At 48.2% G+C, this 17,737-nt stretch overlaps 1 protein-coding gene across 2 annotated transcripts in view; it reads left to right on the forward strand.

Moving 5' to 3' along the window:
• The window catches only part of LOC116955429 (voltage-dependent P/Q-type calcium channel subunit alpha-1A), a 164,574-nt gene that overhangs the window by 103,540 nt on the left and 43,297 nt on the right, over positions 1–17,737 (forward strand). For both annotated transcript variants that reach the window (XM_076052955.1, XM_076052956.1), the window contains 5 exons: positions 812–903; positions 1,899–2,049; positions 2,688–2,815; positions 10,995–11,091; positions 16,321–16,426. In XM_076052955.1, coding sequence (XP_075909070.1) covers positions 812–903; positions 1,899–2,049; positions 2,688–2,815; positions 10,995–11,091; positions 16,321–16,426 — 574 coding nt within the window. The remainder of the gene's footprint in view (positions 1–811; positions 904–1,898; positions 2,050–2,687; positions 2,816–10,994; positions 11,092–16,320; positions 16,427–17,737) is intronic.

Here is a 17,737-nt window from a genome sequence, read left to right on the forward strand (position 1 = left end):
CTCACACACACACACACACACCGTAGACTCACACACACACACCGTAGACACACACACACACCGTAGACTCACACACACACACCGTAGACTCACAAACACACACCGTAGACTCACACACACACACCGTAGACTCACACACACACACACCGTAGACACACACACACACACCGTAGACTCACACACACACACCGTAGACTCACACACACACACACCGTAGACTCACACACACACCGTAGACTCACACACACACACACCGTAGACTCACACACACACACACCGTAGACTCACACATACACCGTAGACACACACACACCGTAGACTCACACACACACACACCGTAGACTCACACACACACACACCGTAGACTCACACACACACACCGTAGACACACACACACACACACCGTAGACTCACACACACACACCGTAGACTCACACACACACACTGTAGACTCACACACACACACACCGTAGACACACACACACCGTAGACTCACACACACACACCGTAGACTCACACACACACACCGTAGACACACACACACACACCGTAGACTCACACACACGCCGTAGACTCACACACACACACCGTAGACACACACACACACCCTTCACCTCTAACCCCTCACCTCTCACCCCCTCACCCCCTCACCCCCTCACCCCTCACCTCTCACCCCTCACCTCTCACCCCTCACCTCTCACCCCTCACCTCCCTTCCCCTCACCTCTCTTCCCCTCATCCCTCACCTCTCACCCCTCACCTCTCACTCCGTCACCCCTCACCCCTCACCCCCACCCGTCACCCTACCCCAGGTGTTTGGTAACATCAAGCTGAATGACGACACGGCCATCAAGGAGCACAACAACTTCCAGAACTTCTTCCAGGCACTCATGTTGCTCTTCAGGTGCCCTGCATGTGAATGTCTTGTGAACGTCATGTGAACGTCATGTGAATGTCACGTGAACGTCACGTGAATGTCATGTGAACGTCACGTGAACGTCACGTGAACGTCACGTGAATGTCACGTGAACGTCATATGAACGTCATGCTTTGTGATATTTGCATTGGCCTCTGTTGCGGTCTACTTTTACCGGTGGTGGTGGTGGCGAGGCCATGGGGGAGGCTGGACCTCCGGTGTAGGCCCAATCAGTTCAGACACAACGCGTAATATTATCTATCATCGTCAGAGACACGTTTTTTTGCATGTTTTGCCACGGTGCACGTGTTCCACCTTATAACAGTGCGCATGTTCCACGTTATAACGGTGTGCGTGTTCCACGTTATAACGGTGCACGTTTTCCACGTTATAACGGTGCGCGTGTTCCACGTTATAACGGTGCACGTGTTCCACGTTATAACGGTGCGCGTGTTCCACGTTATAACGGTGTGCGTGTTCCACGTTATAACGGTGCGCGTGTTCCACGTTATAACGGTGCGCGTGTTCCACGTTATAACGGTGTGCGTGTTCCACGTTATAACGGTGCGCGTGTTCCACGTTATAACGGTGCACGTGTTCCACGTTATAACGGTGCGTGTATTTCTCGTTATAACGGTGCGCGTGTTCCACATTATAACGGTGGGTGTGTTCCACGTTATAACGGTGCGCGTGTTCCTCGTTATAACGGTGCGCGTGTTCCGCTTTATAACGAGGAATACGCGCACCGTTATAACCCACCCACGGGTAGGGAGTGAGCTTGGCGACATGTGTGGCGATCCACCAACCCTGGCCACTGCCTCCACAATGGCGCTGAATCACAGGCGGCACCGCCACGTGCAGCGTGGCACCGCTGGCATCGCCGTCAGCGCCGGGACACAGACAGGGCCGCCACGTCACTGGGGTGATGGACGCTGACGCGTGCGGCGCGTGCGGTGGGTGTGCCGTGGGCGGTGCGTGTGCAGGAGCGCGACGGGCGAGGCGTGGCACGAGATCATGCTGGCGTGCCTGAGTGGGCGCGAGTGCGCCAAGGGCACGGACATCTTCGAGAAGGACTGTGGCAGCGACTTTGCCTACTTCTACTTCGTCTCTTTCATCTTCCTCTGCTCCTTCCTGGTGCGTCACCTGCACCAGCAGCAACAGCAGCAGTAGTAGTAGTAGCAGCAGCAGTAGTAGCAGTAGTAACAGCAGTAGTAGTAGTAGCAGCAACAGACCCAATGACCCTAGCCCCCATGGCCCCTGGGCTCTAGTGCGAATGAGATTCATTCTGGTCTCTTGAGATCTGACACAGTTACACAAAATCAACTGTTACTCACCCACTCACCAACTCACTCACCAAATCACTTACCCACTCATCTACTAACTTACCAACTCACCCACTCTCCAAATCACTTACCCACTCATCTACCCACTTACTCGCCCACTCACTCACCCACTTACCCACTCACCTCCTCCCTAACTCACCGACTCACCCAGGTCCCTCTTACGAGTGAGACTGTCATCCTGGTCCTCCTGACTTCTCACCTTGGCTCGGAAAAATCACCTGGACACTCGAACCTGCTGGGGGTTAATTGACTCCGTCTCCGTGTCCCCTTGTCCCGTCTCCGTGTGTCCCATCTCCGTGTGTCCCGTCTCCGTGTGTCCCATCCCCGTGTGTCCTGTCCCCATGTGTCCCGTCTCCCTGTGTCCTGTCCCCGCGTGTCCTGTCCCTGTGTCCTGTCCCCGTGTGTCCCGTCCCCGTGTCCCGTCACCAGATGCTGAACCTCTTCGTGGCGGTCATCATGGACAACTTTGAGTACCTGACACGAGACTCCTCCATCCTGGGCCCGCACCACCTGGACGAGTTTGTGAGGATTTGGGGGGAGTACGATCCCGCGGCTACGTGAGTAGAGCCCGCAGAGCCCCCCACTAATGACGCATCCCAGAGGACCACACAGAGCCCCCCACTAATGACGCATCCCATAGGACCGCACAGAGCCCCCCACTAATGACGCATCCCAGAGGACCACACAGAGCCCCCCACTAATGACGCATCCCATAGGACCGCACAGAGCCCCCCACTAATGACGCATCCCAGAGGACCACACAGAGCCCCCCACTAATGACACATCCCATAGGACCGCACAGAGCCCCCCACTAATGACAACCCAGAGAACCGCACAGAGCCCCCCCCCCCACTAATGACACATCCCAGAGGACCACACAGAGCCCCCCACTAATGACGCATCCCAGAGGACCACACAGAGCCCCCCACTAATGACACATCCCAGAGGACCGCACAGAGCCCCCCACTAATGACGCATCCCAGAGGACCGCACAGAGCCCCCCACTAATGACATATCCCAGAGGACCGCACAGAGCCCCCCACTAATGACACATCCCAGAGGACTGCACAGAGCCCCTCACTAATGACACATCCCAGAGGACCACACAGAGCCCCCCCCACTAATGACACATCCCAGAGGACCGCACAGAGCCCCCCACTAATGACACATCCCAGAGGACCACACAGAGCCCCCCCCCCCACTAATGACACATCCCAGAGGACCACACAGAGCCCCCCACTAATGACACATCCCAGAGGACCACACAGAGCCCCCCGCTAATGACACATCCCAGAGGACCACACAGAGCCCCCCACTAATGACACATCCCAGAGGACCACACAGAGCCCCCCCACTAACGGGACATCGCAGACACGCACGACGAGAGACAGCTGCCCTGCTGGACACACAAAGAGACAGACTGACTGACCCAGCAGTACACAGACACACGCACATATTTAATGTACACATCGATGTTAGAGGCACGCTAGTCAGACAAGATAGACAGTTCAACAGATAGACAATAGGATAAGCGGATGGATAGACAGCCAGACCCATGGATGGATTGATGGACAGGCCGAGAGAGAGAGAGAAAGACATACGTGAAAGTCTAATGGACAGATACGCTGGCAGACAGAAGGGACCGGTGGACAGACGGATGGACAGTCTGTGGGGGGGAGATGATTGAAGGATTTGGAGGAGTAAAGCCACCACCAAACCTCCCTGGTTTGGCCCTAGCAGTCCTGGTCGTTTCAGAACGGCTGTCCCCGTTTGACAGTCGTGTGACGAGCAGAACCTCATCTGTAGCAGATTAGAATCTGAATCTTTGTACTGGAAGAATCCAATGCCCCAGAAAGCTCTTTTTCACAGATGCCCGGGCTCTCGGTGGTAGCTCTGTGATATCCACTTCCGTGGGCCATTCTGTGTGGACCAGAGGGTCAGGATCACAATATTTGTTTATGCTGGGAGGCATCCAATGAGATGCGAGAGCTCCTTTTCACGGATGTCCAGTGTCGGCATCTCAGTGGTAGCTCTGTAATATCCGCTTCTGCGAGGTCGCTCTCTAATGACACGGAGGAGGAGGGAGGAAGGGGGGAGGGAGGGGGAGGGAGGGGGAGGAGGAGGGAGGAGGAGGAGGAAGGGAGGAGAAGGAGGAGGGAGGAAGAGGAGGAGGGAGGAGGGAGGAAGAGGGGGGAGGGAGGAGGGGGAAGGGAGGAGGGGAGAGGGGGGGGAGGGAGGAGGGGGGAGGGAGGAGGGGGGAGGGAGGAGGAGGGAGAATGGGGAAGGAGGGAGGAAGAGGAAGGAGGAGGAAGGGAGGAGGAGGGAGGAGGAAGGAGGGGGAGGAGGAAGAGGAAGGGAGGAGAGGAGGGAGGGAGGAGGAGGGAGGGAGGGAGAGGAGGAGGGAGGAAGAGGAAGAGGGGGAGGAGGAGGAGGAGAGATTTCCGAAGGGATTCTTCTTCGCGTCACGACGACGTCATGATCACCGCTCGACCTTCGCTTCCTCATTTTTCACATCGCAAAAATTTGCTCAACTCCTCCGGGTGAAATGGGGAGACGGAAGGAAAAACGGTCAAAACAATGCCCGTGAAACAGTAAACATGAAACTTTGAAACGATGACATTTTAGTAAATTATTATTCGTGATAGAATCGAGAGGTGGAAGTGGAATCCATTCCCGGCGCGGAACCAAATCCTGCCGCTTGCAACGTCGCTCGCCACACTTCACCAAACCTTGTTGTGTTACTGTTGCCATCTTTTTGTTTGTTTACCGCCATCCCACCCCCGCACCCCTTCCTGCGAGAGGGCGCTGCTCCGGTTTTTAAGCGGCCGTCAGCGCGACAGGAAGCCCCTTGGCTCCCCGGGTGAACGACGTTGACGCCGCATGTTTCGAAATCCCTTTGCCCCACCCCAACGCCAACGGAGGGAGCGGTGCCCCCCAAGCGCCATCCGCTTCCGTGGATGGCGCTGGCGAACATTTGTTTTTAACAAAGTCGCCGATTGTGTTCACTTGTCCGCATTGGATATCCGCTGCGCGGGTTTTTATATCGGAAAGATCTGGGCAGATTTGATATGGAGATTTTTTTTTATTTCCCACTTCCGAGAGCTGCGTCCTCACAGAGGCTTGGCGCAGCGACGGGCGACACGTCGCTACAAAGCTAAAAACCACATGGCCGTGAGCACTGCCCGTCCCGAAACGTCAAACTTTTTAAATAGGGCACTAGATTAATTACTATTCAAGAATACACACATTCAATGTTACTCTTTAGGTCTTTAGGTAAAGTCACGTGAATTTTTTTTTTCGCCTGAGGACGATTGCTCGTGTTGCGATCAAAACGTCGTGATTTTTATTATTTTTCTATCTACGTGATTTTACCGAAAGACCCAAAGAGTATGAATTCCTGCAGTCACGAAAGCTTTAAGTCAAGATTACACTTTCAATGTGTTTATTTTCCGGTTAATATCAATGAAAATATAAACTTTCGGCAGGCGCCTGGGTAGGGAAGCGGATTTGGGGGGTGATTACCGCTCCTGCCGTTGCCACCGCGTCACTGCCCCGGTACGGAGCGGCGATCCCCGGTGACACCGCCAGCGGCACAGCGGCACAGCGGTGCCGCTGTGCCGCTGTGCTGGGGATGTCCGGCGCCTTGCAACGGTCTAGCCTCACTGGAGCAGCGCTCCGATGCCTCCCCTCCCCCTCCAGACGCTAACTCCCCACTACCGTGCCATCCTCACCCCCCTCACCCCTCTCTCACACCCCTCACGTCCTCACCCCTCTTTCCCTCACCACCCTCACCCCTCTCACCCCCCTCACCCCTCTCACCCCTCTTTCCCTCACCCCTCTCACCCCTCTTTACCTCACCCTCTCTCCCCTCACTCCTCACCCTCTCTCCCCTCACCACCCTCACCCCCCTTTCCCTCACCCCCCTCACCCCTCTTTCCCTCAACCCCCTCACCCCTCTTTCCCTCATCCTCTCTCCCCTCACCACCCTCACCCCCCTTTCCCTCACCCCCCTCACCCCTCTTTCCCTCACCCCCTCACCCCTCTTTCCCTCACCCCCCTCACCCCTCTTTCCCTCATCCTCTCTCCCCTCACCACCCTCACCCCCCTTTCCCTCACCCCCCTCACCCCTCTTTCCCTCACCCCCCTCACCCCTCTTTCCCTCACCCCCCTCACCCCTGCCATTGCCTGCTGCCCCCACCCCACCCACACCACCTCACCGCTGCGGGCGATGGCTGCTAGCGGGCGCATCCAGTTCTGGGACCTCTACGACATGCTGAGGGTGATCGCGCCTCCGCTGGGGCTGGGCAAGCGGTGTCCACAGCGCGTGGCCTACAAGGTGCAGACAACGAGAGGGGTGGGGGGGGGGCCTTCAGCCGAGATCGTCGTCCGTGTCTGCTGCACCTTCACCGTCATCATCATCATCAGCAGCATCAGGATCGTCATCATCATCGGCAGCAGCATCAGGGTCGTCATCATCATCGGCAGCAGCATCAGGGTCGTCATCATCATCGGCATCATCATCAGGATCGTCATCATCATCGGCATCATTATCAGGGTCGTCATCATCATCGGGAGCAGCGGCAGCGTTGTCATCAGCAGCGTTACGATCGTCGTCACGATTCTGTGCTGTTCCTGCACGTGATACTAGCAGCATCAATGGTCAGGAGCTCGATGCCAATGTGGAGGTTCTGCTGCAGCTGCTGCTGCTACTGCTGCAGCAGCTGCTGCTACTGCTGCAGCTGCTGCAGCTGATGCAGCTGCTGCAGCTGATGCAGCTGCTGCTACTGCTGATGCAGCTGCTGCTACTGCTGCTGCTTCCTCCGGCCACGTCGAGAGGGCTTCAGCAGAGAGAGTTCGTGTCGTGTCGCTGTTCCTCCTCCTTCGTTGAAGTCGCTTAGACTACCACAGTGGGTTCACTGTGCGGTCCGTAGTTTGGCTGACGTCATAATGAGTATAACTATCGTACCTATCATTGTAACTTTCATTATTATAATTAGTCCACGTGCTCTGGGCGCTTCAATTCCTGGAGCAACAGACGCAGCCTGCGGTGGTCTCACAGCATGGGAGGCGTGGTGGTGGTGGCGATGATTGCTGTGTCGTCTAACCTAGGGACACCCCCAGTGGCAGCTGGTCCCTGTGTAATAGTCTGGGCAGGAGGTGGAGGGCTGGCGATGACTGATCGCCGCAAGGTGTGAATCCAAACTGAGAAACTTGCGGCGTAGGCTTCCAGGTTCGCCAAAATGTGGAGCACGGCGCCAGGGCCACGCACGGTGGCGTGCTGCTCTTACCCCAGTGACGTCACCAGGGGGTCTTTGACGCAGCGATAGCCGGGGCGGCCCACCGGACTCACGCCGCGAACCTCCGCCCAAGGGATCGTCGCCATCGCCAAGGGCCGCGAGCGATGACAGCGGACAGCTCGGATATATGAAAGGGGGAGGCCTTCATCTAGCAGCAGATAGATCGTGGCTGATGATGATGATGACGGTGGTGGCTGTGATGGCGAAGCAGCACAATCGCTCGAGCAGGGCCCACGAGCGAGTCGGCACCATTCCCATTCCGTCTCCCTTCTCACCGTCCCAGCCCCTCCGCCGCTGAACCTTTCCTACCCACCCCCTCCCTCCCTTGATTATACTTACGAGATGTTAACTACCTCGCCTGGTATGCAGGAGGTCGTCGTGGGTTCGATCCCGACCCCTGACGCCTGCTGCTGTATATTTGGAGTTTATGTGTCTCTCTCTCCCCGTGGTCGCGTGGATTTTTCTCCAGGGCCTCCGGTTTTTCCCCTCGCCACTTTGAGAATCGACGTCACCACGCGTTTAGCGGGATTTGGCTGCCGCTATGAATGTCCACGTGATGATGACGATGGTGATGATGACGATGGTGATGATGAGCCACTACGTTGAGCTATCGCTTGTGATAGCCAGGTCGCTTCAGACAACAGAGCTACATTACTCAGTGGTGGACCTTAAACCTGGTCAAATAAATAACATTTTGATTCTAGTTTTATATTCCGCACGGGCTGCGGTGTTATCGAATGGTCAGCAGAGGGCAGTGCCGCACAAAATCCTGTCCCTTTACAATCTCCCGTCCGCGCTTCCTGCAATCCACAAACCCGCAATGACCAGCGCGGTGAAGTATGGTCAGATGACTCCTGCGACCCGCGGATTGACACACGAGGGCAGTGCTGCTAAGTCTACGGGACTCCGTTGGAAGTCGTTGGGTCTCTATTTGAGTCCAGTACTATGGCTCTCTCTCTCTATGCGAGTCTATGGATCTCTATGCGAGTCTGTGGGTCTCTGTTAGTCTATGGATCTCTATGTGAGTCATTGGTGACCGGGGTGGAACCATGAACTGAACTGGTACTTGGGAACCCGGTATAATCGCTGTGGTTGGGCGGCTGAAATCCGGATTCGAACTCGGGAGGTTCCAAGTTGCCGGCTCGGCGCAGCCTCCACATGCTGCAGCAGCAGCAGCAGCGCGAGTCGTGGGTTCGACTCCACGTCCCGGTGTGGCTGTGCGCCTCCAGCTCCCCCCGGTTGCATTGGTCCACCCAGCGGCGGTCGACAGCTGCACCGCAGTCAGTCAGAAAGTCAGTCAGTCAATCAGAAAGTCAGTCAGAAAGTCAGAATGTCAGTCAGAATGTCAGTCAGTCAATCAGAAAGTCAGTCAGTCTGTCAGTCAATCAGAAAGTCAGTGAGTCTGTCAGTCAGAATGTCAGTTAGTCAATCAGAAAATCAGTTTATCAGAAAGTCAGTCAGTCTGTCAGTCAGAATGTCAGTTAGTCAATCAGAAAGTCAGTCAGTCTGTCAGTCAGAATGTCAGTCAGTCAATCAGAAAGTCAGTCAGTCTGTCAGTCAGAATATCAGTCAGTCAATCAGAAAATCAGTCAGTCAGAATGTCAGTCAATCAGAAAGTCACTCAGTCAGAATGTCAGTCAGACTGTTTGCGATCGGCAAGCCGCGGGTGGCGGTGGGGTAAAGTGTGGGTACTCCTCCCGCCTCTTCCGAGACTGTCTTTCTCAGCGTGGAAGAGTAGGCCAAGAACACTCTCAGCGTGGAAGAGTAGGCCAAGAACACCTTCTAGAGAGGGGGGCTCTCTGAAGCTCGCTTGAGTCGAGTTGGGGGAGAGGGGAGGGGCGCTTCTGCCAGCCGTGGCCGAGAGCGAGCGGGCGCCACGGTAGCTAGGAGATGTTAACTACCTCGCCTGATATGCAGGAGGTCGTGGGTTCGATCTCGACCCTGACGATGCCTGCTCCTGTATATTTGGTGATGATGGTAAGCCCACTACTCCGTTGAGCTATCATTTGTGATAGCCAGGTCAGGGCTTATGAAGAAAAGAACGGCATAGTTTCAGAATGTCAAGAAAATTGAGATTAATTTCAGGGCTGCGCCTTTACCTCTTGTCACTAACATGTGCACTCTTCTCTCCCACGTCCCACTTGTGTCTCGTTATATTCTTCGCTTATTACGTCCGTCTCATTATATTCATCCTTTATTATGTTATTTTTATTATGGTATGTTTATTGTGCTTCCGTTTTTTTTATTTCTTGTATAGACGCCTTGACCATTATCGTTTTGGTACATTGTTTGTTTATATTGTTTCACATTTTTGTTGTTGTAAGGTCCATGGGTTTCTCTCTCTGTCTGTCTCCGTCTCTCTCTCCCTCTGTCTCTCTCTCTTTGTCTCTCTCTCTGTCTCTCTCTCTGTCTCTCTCTATATCTCTGTCTCTTTATCTATGTCTCTCTCTCTCTGTCTCTCTCTCCCTCTGTCTCTCTATCTCTGTCTCTCTCTTCTCCCCACCACGTTTCACGTCTCTGTCTCTCTGGTCTCGTCTGTCCCCTCTTCTTCCATGGCACAATTGGAAAAACCCACCACAACTATTCCACCCCTTCTTGCTTTCTTTCCAACCGCCCCTGGCATGATGCTGCCGTCTATGGCGTTATCGTTTCGCTATTTTAAACGACACCGATCTTTTTTTGCCTGTTGGCCGCTATCGTTTTTCCACAATGCTATTAAATGATTTATAAACAATCCACTCCAATAAAAAAAATTGTAATGTTACTACGACTGTCATGTATCCCGCGATTTCAAATAACTGTTGCCGTTACGATGAATTCGGTCAAGCGGATCGTGTTTTCTTTACTTTTACAATCTGACTAACTTTGTTACCGTAAAACCGTGATTTTGACTCAACTCATTACCCCTCAAACTCAAATAAATGATCGATAAAACTTTAAAAAAACCGAAATGTCATTCGCTATCTTATCCCATGGTATGAGTTATTATTTATTTCCACATTATTTCGTTACAATCGACGAGAATATCGCCACTTCCACGAATCCTCTCTTCAATTTATTAACTTTCATTACAAATACAAATCGTACATTTGTCAAAATCGACGCTACCCCCACCACCCCACCACCATCGTTCCGTTAAGCGATTTAATTTCCGTTTACAAAAAACCGCCCGGTCGATTGGGTTCTAATCACCGCCGCCAATTATTATTAAATCACTATTATTATTCTATCACTATTATTTTTTTTCTTTCACTATTATTATTTGACTTATTATTCTATCACTATTATTACTATTTCACTATTATTATTTGACTTATTATTCTATCACTATTATTACTATTCTTTCACTATTATTATTTGACTATTATTATATCACTATTATTATTGTTTATACATTCTTTTTATATATTTTTTTGGAACGCGATGATGGTTTGCGCAGAGGACGCATAACGTACACGAAAATGTACGAGCTGCTCAAGCACATGTCACCTCCGCTGGGACTCGGGAAAAAATGTCCCGTACGGGTGGCGTACAAGGTCTGTAAGGAACCCTCCACGTACCCCAGCACCACTACATCACCCTCCACGTACCCCACAATTATACCCCCCATCCGTAAACTGGTCAGACGCTGCAAGTCTACAAGGGTGGGTGGCGCTGTTGGTCTGCGCCGTCAATGTCGCACTGTCTCACAGCCACGCTTCAACAACATCGCTTCTGTGTTCGCTTAACCAGGCGGCTCTTACAACCTTCGAATGCAGCCTTGCACCCCCTGTGGTTCTTCATCGTGAACAAATACAACGCACGATGTTAAAAACATACGGAGGGGTTGATGGAACAAAGTAAGTTGTAACTTAACAGTGCCCGTGGCTTAAATTTGTGTTTTCGATTATTTACCTTAGAAAAAAAAATATCTGGCCACATCTCGCCAACCCCCAGAAAAGGCATCTCGCACCCCCAGGGGATGCGTGAACCCCCAGGGGATGCGTGAGCCCCCAGGGGATGCGTGAACCCCCAGGGGATGCGTGAGCCCCCAGGGGATGCGTGAACCCCCAGGGGATGCGTGAACCCCCAGGGGATGCGTGAACCCCCAGGGGATGCGTGAACCCCCAGGGGATGCGTGAACCCCCAGGGGATGCGTGAACCCCCAGGGGATGCGCGCATCCCAGATTAAGAAGAAGAAGAAGACCCACTGGGTTAGACCCAGGTGGAGGGTGGGGGAGTCACCAAATCCTATAAACAACAAGACGAACCACTGTTTTCTAACTCGGTATCACATCATATAAAACACATATCACATTTTATAGGTGAGATGTAAAATAAAACCGACACTCACTCTCAATAGTTCAAGAGCCGCAGCAAAATACGCACGTGGTGAGCACGAGACGAGGTGGCTGGGTCCTTGCATGAACAACTCCACGGTCAACTTAGACTAACAATGTCTACTTATAATTAGACTAACAATGTTTACTTATAATTAGACTAACAATGTCTAATTATTATTAGACTAATAATGTCTAATTATAATTAGACTAACAATGTCTAATTATAATTAGACTAATAATGTCTAATTATAATTAGACTAATGTCTACCTATAATTAGACTAATGTCTACTTATAATTAGACTTACAATGTCTAATTATAATTAGACTAACAATCTATACTTATAATTAGACTAACAATGTATACTTATAATTAGACTAACAATGTCTAATTATAATTAGACTAACAATGTCTAATTATAATTAGACTAACAATGTCTAATTAGAATTAGACTAACAATGTATACTTATAATCAGACTAACAATGTCTAATTATAATTAGACTAATACTGTCTAATTATAATTAGACTAACAATGTCTAATTATAATTAGACTAACAATGTATAATTATAATTAGACTAACAATGTCTAATTATAATTAGACTAACAATGTATACTTATAATTAGACTAACAATGTATACTTATAATTAGACTAACAATGTCTAATTATAATTAGACTAACAATGTCTAATTATAATTAGACTAACAATGTCTAATTATAATTAGACTAACAATGTATACTTATAATCAGACTAACAATGTCTAATTATAATTAGACTAATGTCTAATTATAATTAGACTAACAATGTCTAATTATAATTAGACTAACAATGTATACTTATAATTAGACTAACAATGTCTAATTATAATTAGACTAACAATGTATACTTATAATTAGACTAACAATGTATACTTATAATTAGACTAACAATGTCTAATTATAATTAGACTAACAATGTCTAATTATAATTAGACTAACAATGTCTAATTATAATTAGACTAACAATGTATACTTATAATCAGACTAACAATGTCTAATTATAATTAGACTAATAATGTCTAATTATAATTAGACTAACAATGTCTAATTATAATTAGACTAACAATGTCTACTTATAATTAGACTAACAATGTTTACTTATAATTAGACTAACAATGTCTAATTATTATTAGACTAATAATGTCTAATTATAATTAGACTAACAATGTCTAATTATAATTAGACTAATAATGTCTAATTATAATTAGACTAATGTCTACTTATAATTAGACTAATGTCTACTTATAATTAGACTTACAATGTCTAATTATAATTAGACTAACAATCTATACTTATAATTAGACTAACAATCTATACTTATAATTAGACTAACAATGTCTAATTATAATTAGACTAACAATGTCTAATTATAATTAGACTAACAATGTCTAATTATAATTAGACTAACAATGTATACTTATAATCAGACTAACAATGTCTAATTATAATTAGACTAATAATGTCTAATTATAATTAGACTAACAATGTCTAATTATAATTAGACTAACAATGTATACTTATAATTAGACTAACAATGTCTAATTATAATTAGACTAACAATGTATACTTATAATTAGACTAACAATGTATACTTATAATTAGACTAACAATGTATACTTATAATTAGACTAACAATGTCTACTTATAATTAGACTAATGTCTACTTATAATTAGGCTAACAATGTCTACTTATAATTAGACTAACAATGTCTAATTATAATTAGACTAACAATGTTGACTTATTATTAGACTAACAATGTTGACTTATAATTAGACTAACAATGTTGACTTATAATTAGACTAACAATGTCTACTTATAATTAGACTAACAATGTTGACTTATAATTAGACTTACAATGTTGACTTATAATTAGACTAACAATGTCTACTTATAATTAGACTAACAATGTCTGCTTATAATTAGACTAACAATGTCTACTTATAATTAGACTACCAATGTCTAATTATAATTAGACTAACAATGTCTAATTGTAATTATACTAACAGTATCTAATTATAATTAGACTAACAATGTCTACTTAGAATTAGACTAACAATGTCTACTTAGAATTAGACTAACAATGTCTAATTATAATTATACTAACAATGTCTAATTATAATTAGACTAGCAATGTTTACTTATAATTAGACTAACAATGTCTACTTATAATTAGACTAACAATGTCTAATTTTTATGAAACTAACAATGTCTACTTAAAATTAGACTAACAATATCTAATTATAATTAGACCAACAGTCTAATTCTAATTAGACTATCAATGTCTAATTATAATTCGACTGATAATGTCTAATTATAATTAGACTAACAATGTCTACTTAAAATTAGACTAACAATGTCTAATTATAATTAGACTAACAATGTCTAATTATAATTAGACTAACAATGTTTAATTATAATTAGACTAACAATGTCCACTCGTACTATCGTACCGTGCTAATCGGAGTGTGCGGGGGGGGGGGCAACACGAAATACACAATAAGACATCAGGAATCACCAAGAGATGCTGATGATGATAATGATGCCAGAATCACCAAAAGCTGCTGCTGATGATGATGCCAGAATCACCAAAAGCTGATGATGATGCTGCTGATGATTCTGATGCAGGATGCAATCTCCGGCGATACGCGAATTGTTGATTTGTCAGCCGCTGGGTGGTGGAGGTCCATCGTAAAACAATGGACATCGTTACCCACACGATCTTACCCAAACTAATCGCATACCATCCTGCGTCTTCCCGTAGGTTGTGTTCTTGTTCGATTGCCGTGTTGTTCTATTGTGTTGTTCTGTTGTGTTGTTCTATCGTCGTGCTGTTATTGTTGACAGTTTGTTGGTGTCTGTTGTGGTCATTATCGTTGTGTTGTGTGTGTTGTTGTTGACGTAGTTTGTTGGTGTGTCTGTTGTGCTCACTATCGTTGTGTTGTTGACATAGTTTGTTGGTGTGTCTGTTGTGGTCACTATCGTTGTGTTGTGTGTGTTGTTGTTGACATAGTTTGTTGGTGTGTCTGTTGTGGTCACTATCGTTGTGTTGTGTGTGTTATTGTTGACACAGTTTGTTTGTGTGTCTGTTGTGGTCATTATCGTTGTGTTGTGTGTGTTGTTGTTGACATAGTTTGTTGGTGTGTCTGTTGTGGTCACTATCGTTGTGTTGTGTGTGTTGTTGTTGACATATTTTGTTGGTGTGCCTGTTGTGGCCATTATCGTTGTGTTGTGTGTGTTATTGTTGACATAATTTGTTGGTGTGTCTGTTGTGGCCACTATCGTTGTGTTGTGTGTGTTGTTGTTGACATAGTTTGTTGGTGTGTCTGTTGTGGTCACTATCGTTGTGTTGTGTGTGTTGTTGTTGACATAGTTTGTTGGTGTGTCTGTTGTGGTCATTATCGTTGTGTTGTGTGTGTTATTGTTGACATAGTTTGTTGGTGTGTCTGTTGTGGCCACTATCGTTGTGTTGTGTGTGTTGTTGTTGACATAGTTTGTTGGTGTGTCTGTTGTGGTCACTATCGTTGTGTTGTGTGTGTTATTGTTGACATAGTTTGTTGGTGTGTCTGTTGTGGTCATTATCGTTGTGTTGTGTGTGTTATTGTTGACATAGTTTGTTGGTGTCTGTTGTGGTCACTATCGTTGTGTTATGTGTGTTATTGTTGACATAGTTTGTTGGTGTGTCTGTTGTGGTCACTATCGTTGTGTTGTGTGTGTTGTTGTTGACATAGTTTGTTGGTGTGTCTGTTGTGGCCACTATCGTTGTGTTGTGTGTGTTGTTGTTGACATAGTTTGTTGGTGTGTCTGTTGTGGCCACTATCGTTGTGTTGTGTGTGTGTCATTGTTGACATAGTTTGTTGGTGTGTCTGTTGTGGCCACTATCGTTGTGTTGTGTGTGTTGTTGTTGACATAGTTTGTTGGTGTGTCTGTTGTGGTCACTATCGTTGTGTTGTGTGTGTTATTGTTGACATAGTTTGTTGGTGTGTCTGTTGTGGTCACTATTGTTGTGTTGTGTGTGTTATTGTTGCGGTCTTGGCTGTTGGTGGTGTGATATCGTCGTTCTGGCTGCTGTTGTATTGTCATGTTGTTGGCATGGTATTATGGTGTTGCCACTGTGATATCATGTTGATATTGTTGATGCTTTGTCATTGGTGATGTTGACATGCTGCTGCTCGTCTGCCTGTTAGTGTTGTTGCTGATGTTGACACTTGTTGATGTTGCGGCTGTTTTGTTTTTGCTGTAGTTGTTGCTGTTGATACCGTTGGTGCTCCTGTTGTTGTTGCTCGTGTTGTTGTTGTGGCTCCTGTTGCTGCTGTTGATGTTGTTATTGCCGTAGTTGTTGCTCGTGTTTGATGTTGTTGATGGTGCTCCTGTTGTTGATATTGTGCCTGCGTGCTCCCCGCTAGCGCTTGGTGCGGATGGACATGCCGATCGCGGAGGATCGCACCGTGCACTTCACCACCACACTCATGGCGCTCATCCGCACCGCCCTGGACATCAAGATAGCCAAGGGTGGGCACACACAGACACAACAACAACCGCCATTCACCACTAAGTGGGGGTGACGTCACCACGACGCTTGTGCCAGGCTATGTGCACCCTGAGGCCACGTGAAGTGTCGAACGCCCGCTGGCAGGAGGTCACGGGGCAGACCCAGGTGCCACGGGTCGACTGACTGAGATGACTGGCTGATGCACCACCTGTGCCCCCTACTGTGCCAACCTGCTATGCTTTAGCCACCCGGCGCTCTGCTCGTTGTTCTGAGCGTCGCTCATCCGCCCTCCGTTGTTGTTGGAGGGCGACTACCTCCAACTGCCCAGTAGCGTCCTTCACGAGCCTCCTCCACAGAGGCCGATCTTGACACCGCTGGAACCAGTCATCGGCAAGTCCACTCAGCTCCACGACCTCCTGTAACACATCACTCCATCTCTTCTCTAGCCTGTGCCGCGCCCGTTTAGCCCCCTCAATCCGGCCGAACAAAAGCTGTTTCGGCATGCGGTGGCTGGGCATGCGGGCTACATGACCCAGCCATCGCAGCCTTGCCCGCCGGAGGAGCTCACCGATGGGACCTTGCCCAGATCTTTCAAGGATTTGTGAGCTCCTCACACAATCCAATCTGGTTAAACCCAGGATGGATCGTAGGCAGGCCAGCCTAAATGTTTCTAACCGGCGAAGATGTTCCATTAGGGGGGTCCACGTTTCGCAAGCGTAGAGAAGGGAGGGAATGACCGTGGCCGAAAAGACCTGAAGCTTAGTGCAGAGCGACAGACCAGGTAGCTTCCACACAGCGCTGCGCAACCGATGAAAGATATTGCCGCTCGACTGATTCGGAGTGAGACTTCTGCTGTTAAACTGGAGCCGGTCATAAGCACACTGCCCAGGTATGGGAAACTCTCCACTCGCTCCATAACTGCCCCATCACCGATTGGGAGTTGTAGGGGTGTAGTGTCCGATGGTACAAAATACCCAGACAGGTGCTTAGTTTTGGTGGGGCTGATGGTAAGGCCCCACCTCTTAGTGGCACGCTCCAGTCTCAGCAGCAGCGTCTCCAACTCTTTCTCTGAATGAGCAGCTATTACCAAATCATCAGCATACATAACGTGGTTGAGCAATAGGGAGCCATCCCTTGACCGCACCCGGGCATCGATCAGCCTCCCATTATATCTGTACCATATGGAGATTCCCCCGGTACACCTATTGAAGGCTGCACGAACTACGTGGTCAAAATAGATGTTAAATAATGTGGGAGCCAGAGGACATCCCTGTCGCAGCCCAAGGTGTACAGGGAATGGCTCTGACTCCCGGCCACGTAGTTTTACCCGG

This window comes from Petromyzon marinus, chromosome 59 (genome assembly GCF_048934315.1).
Source record: "Petromyzon marinus isolate PM22_M1 ecotype Great Lakes invasive population chromosome 59, UKy_Petmar_22M1.pri1.0, whole genome shotgun sequence".
NCBI lineage: Eukaryota > Metazoa > Chordata > Hyperoartia > Petromyzontiformes > Petromyzontidae > Petromyzon > Petromyzon marinus.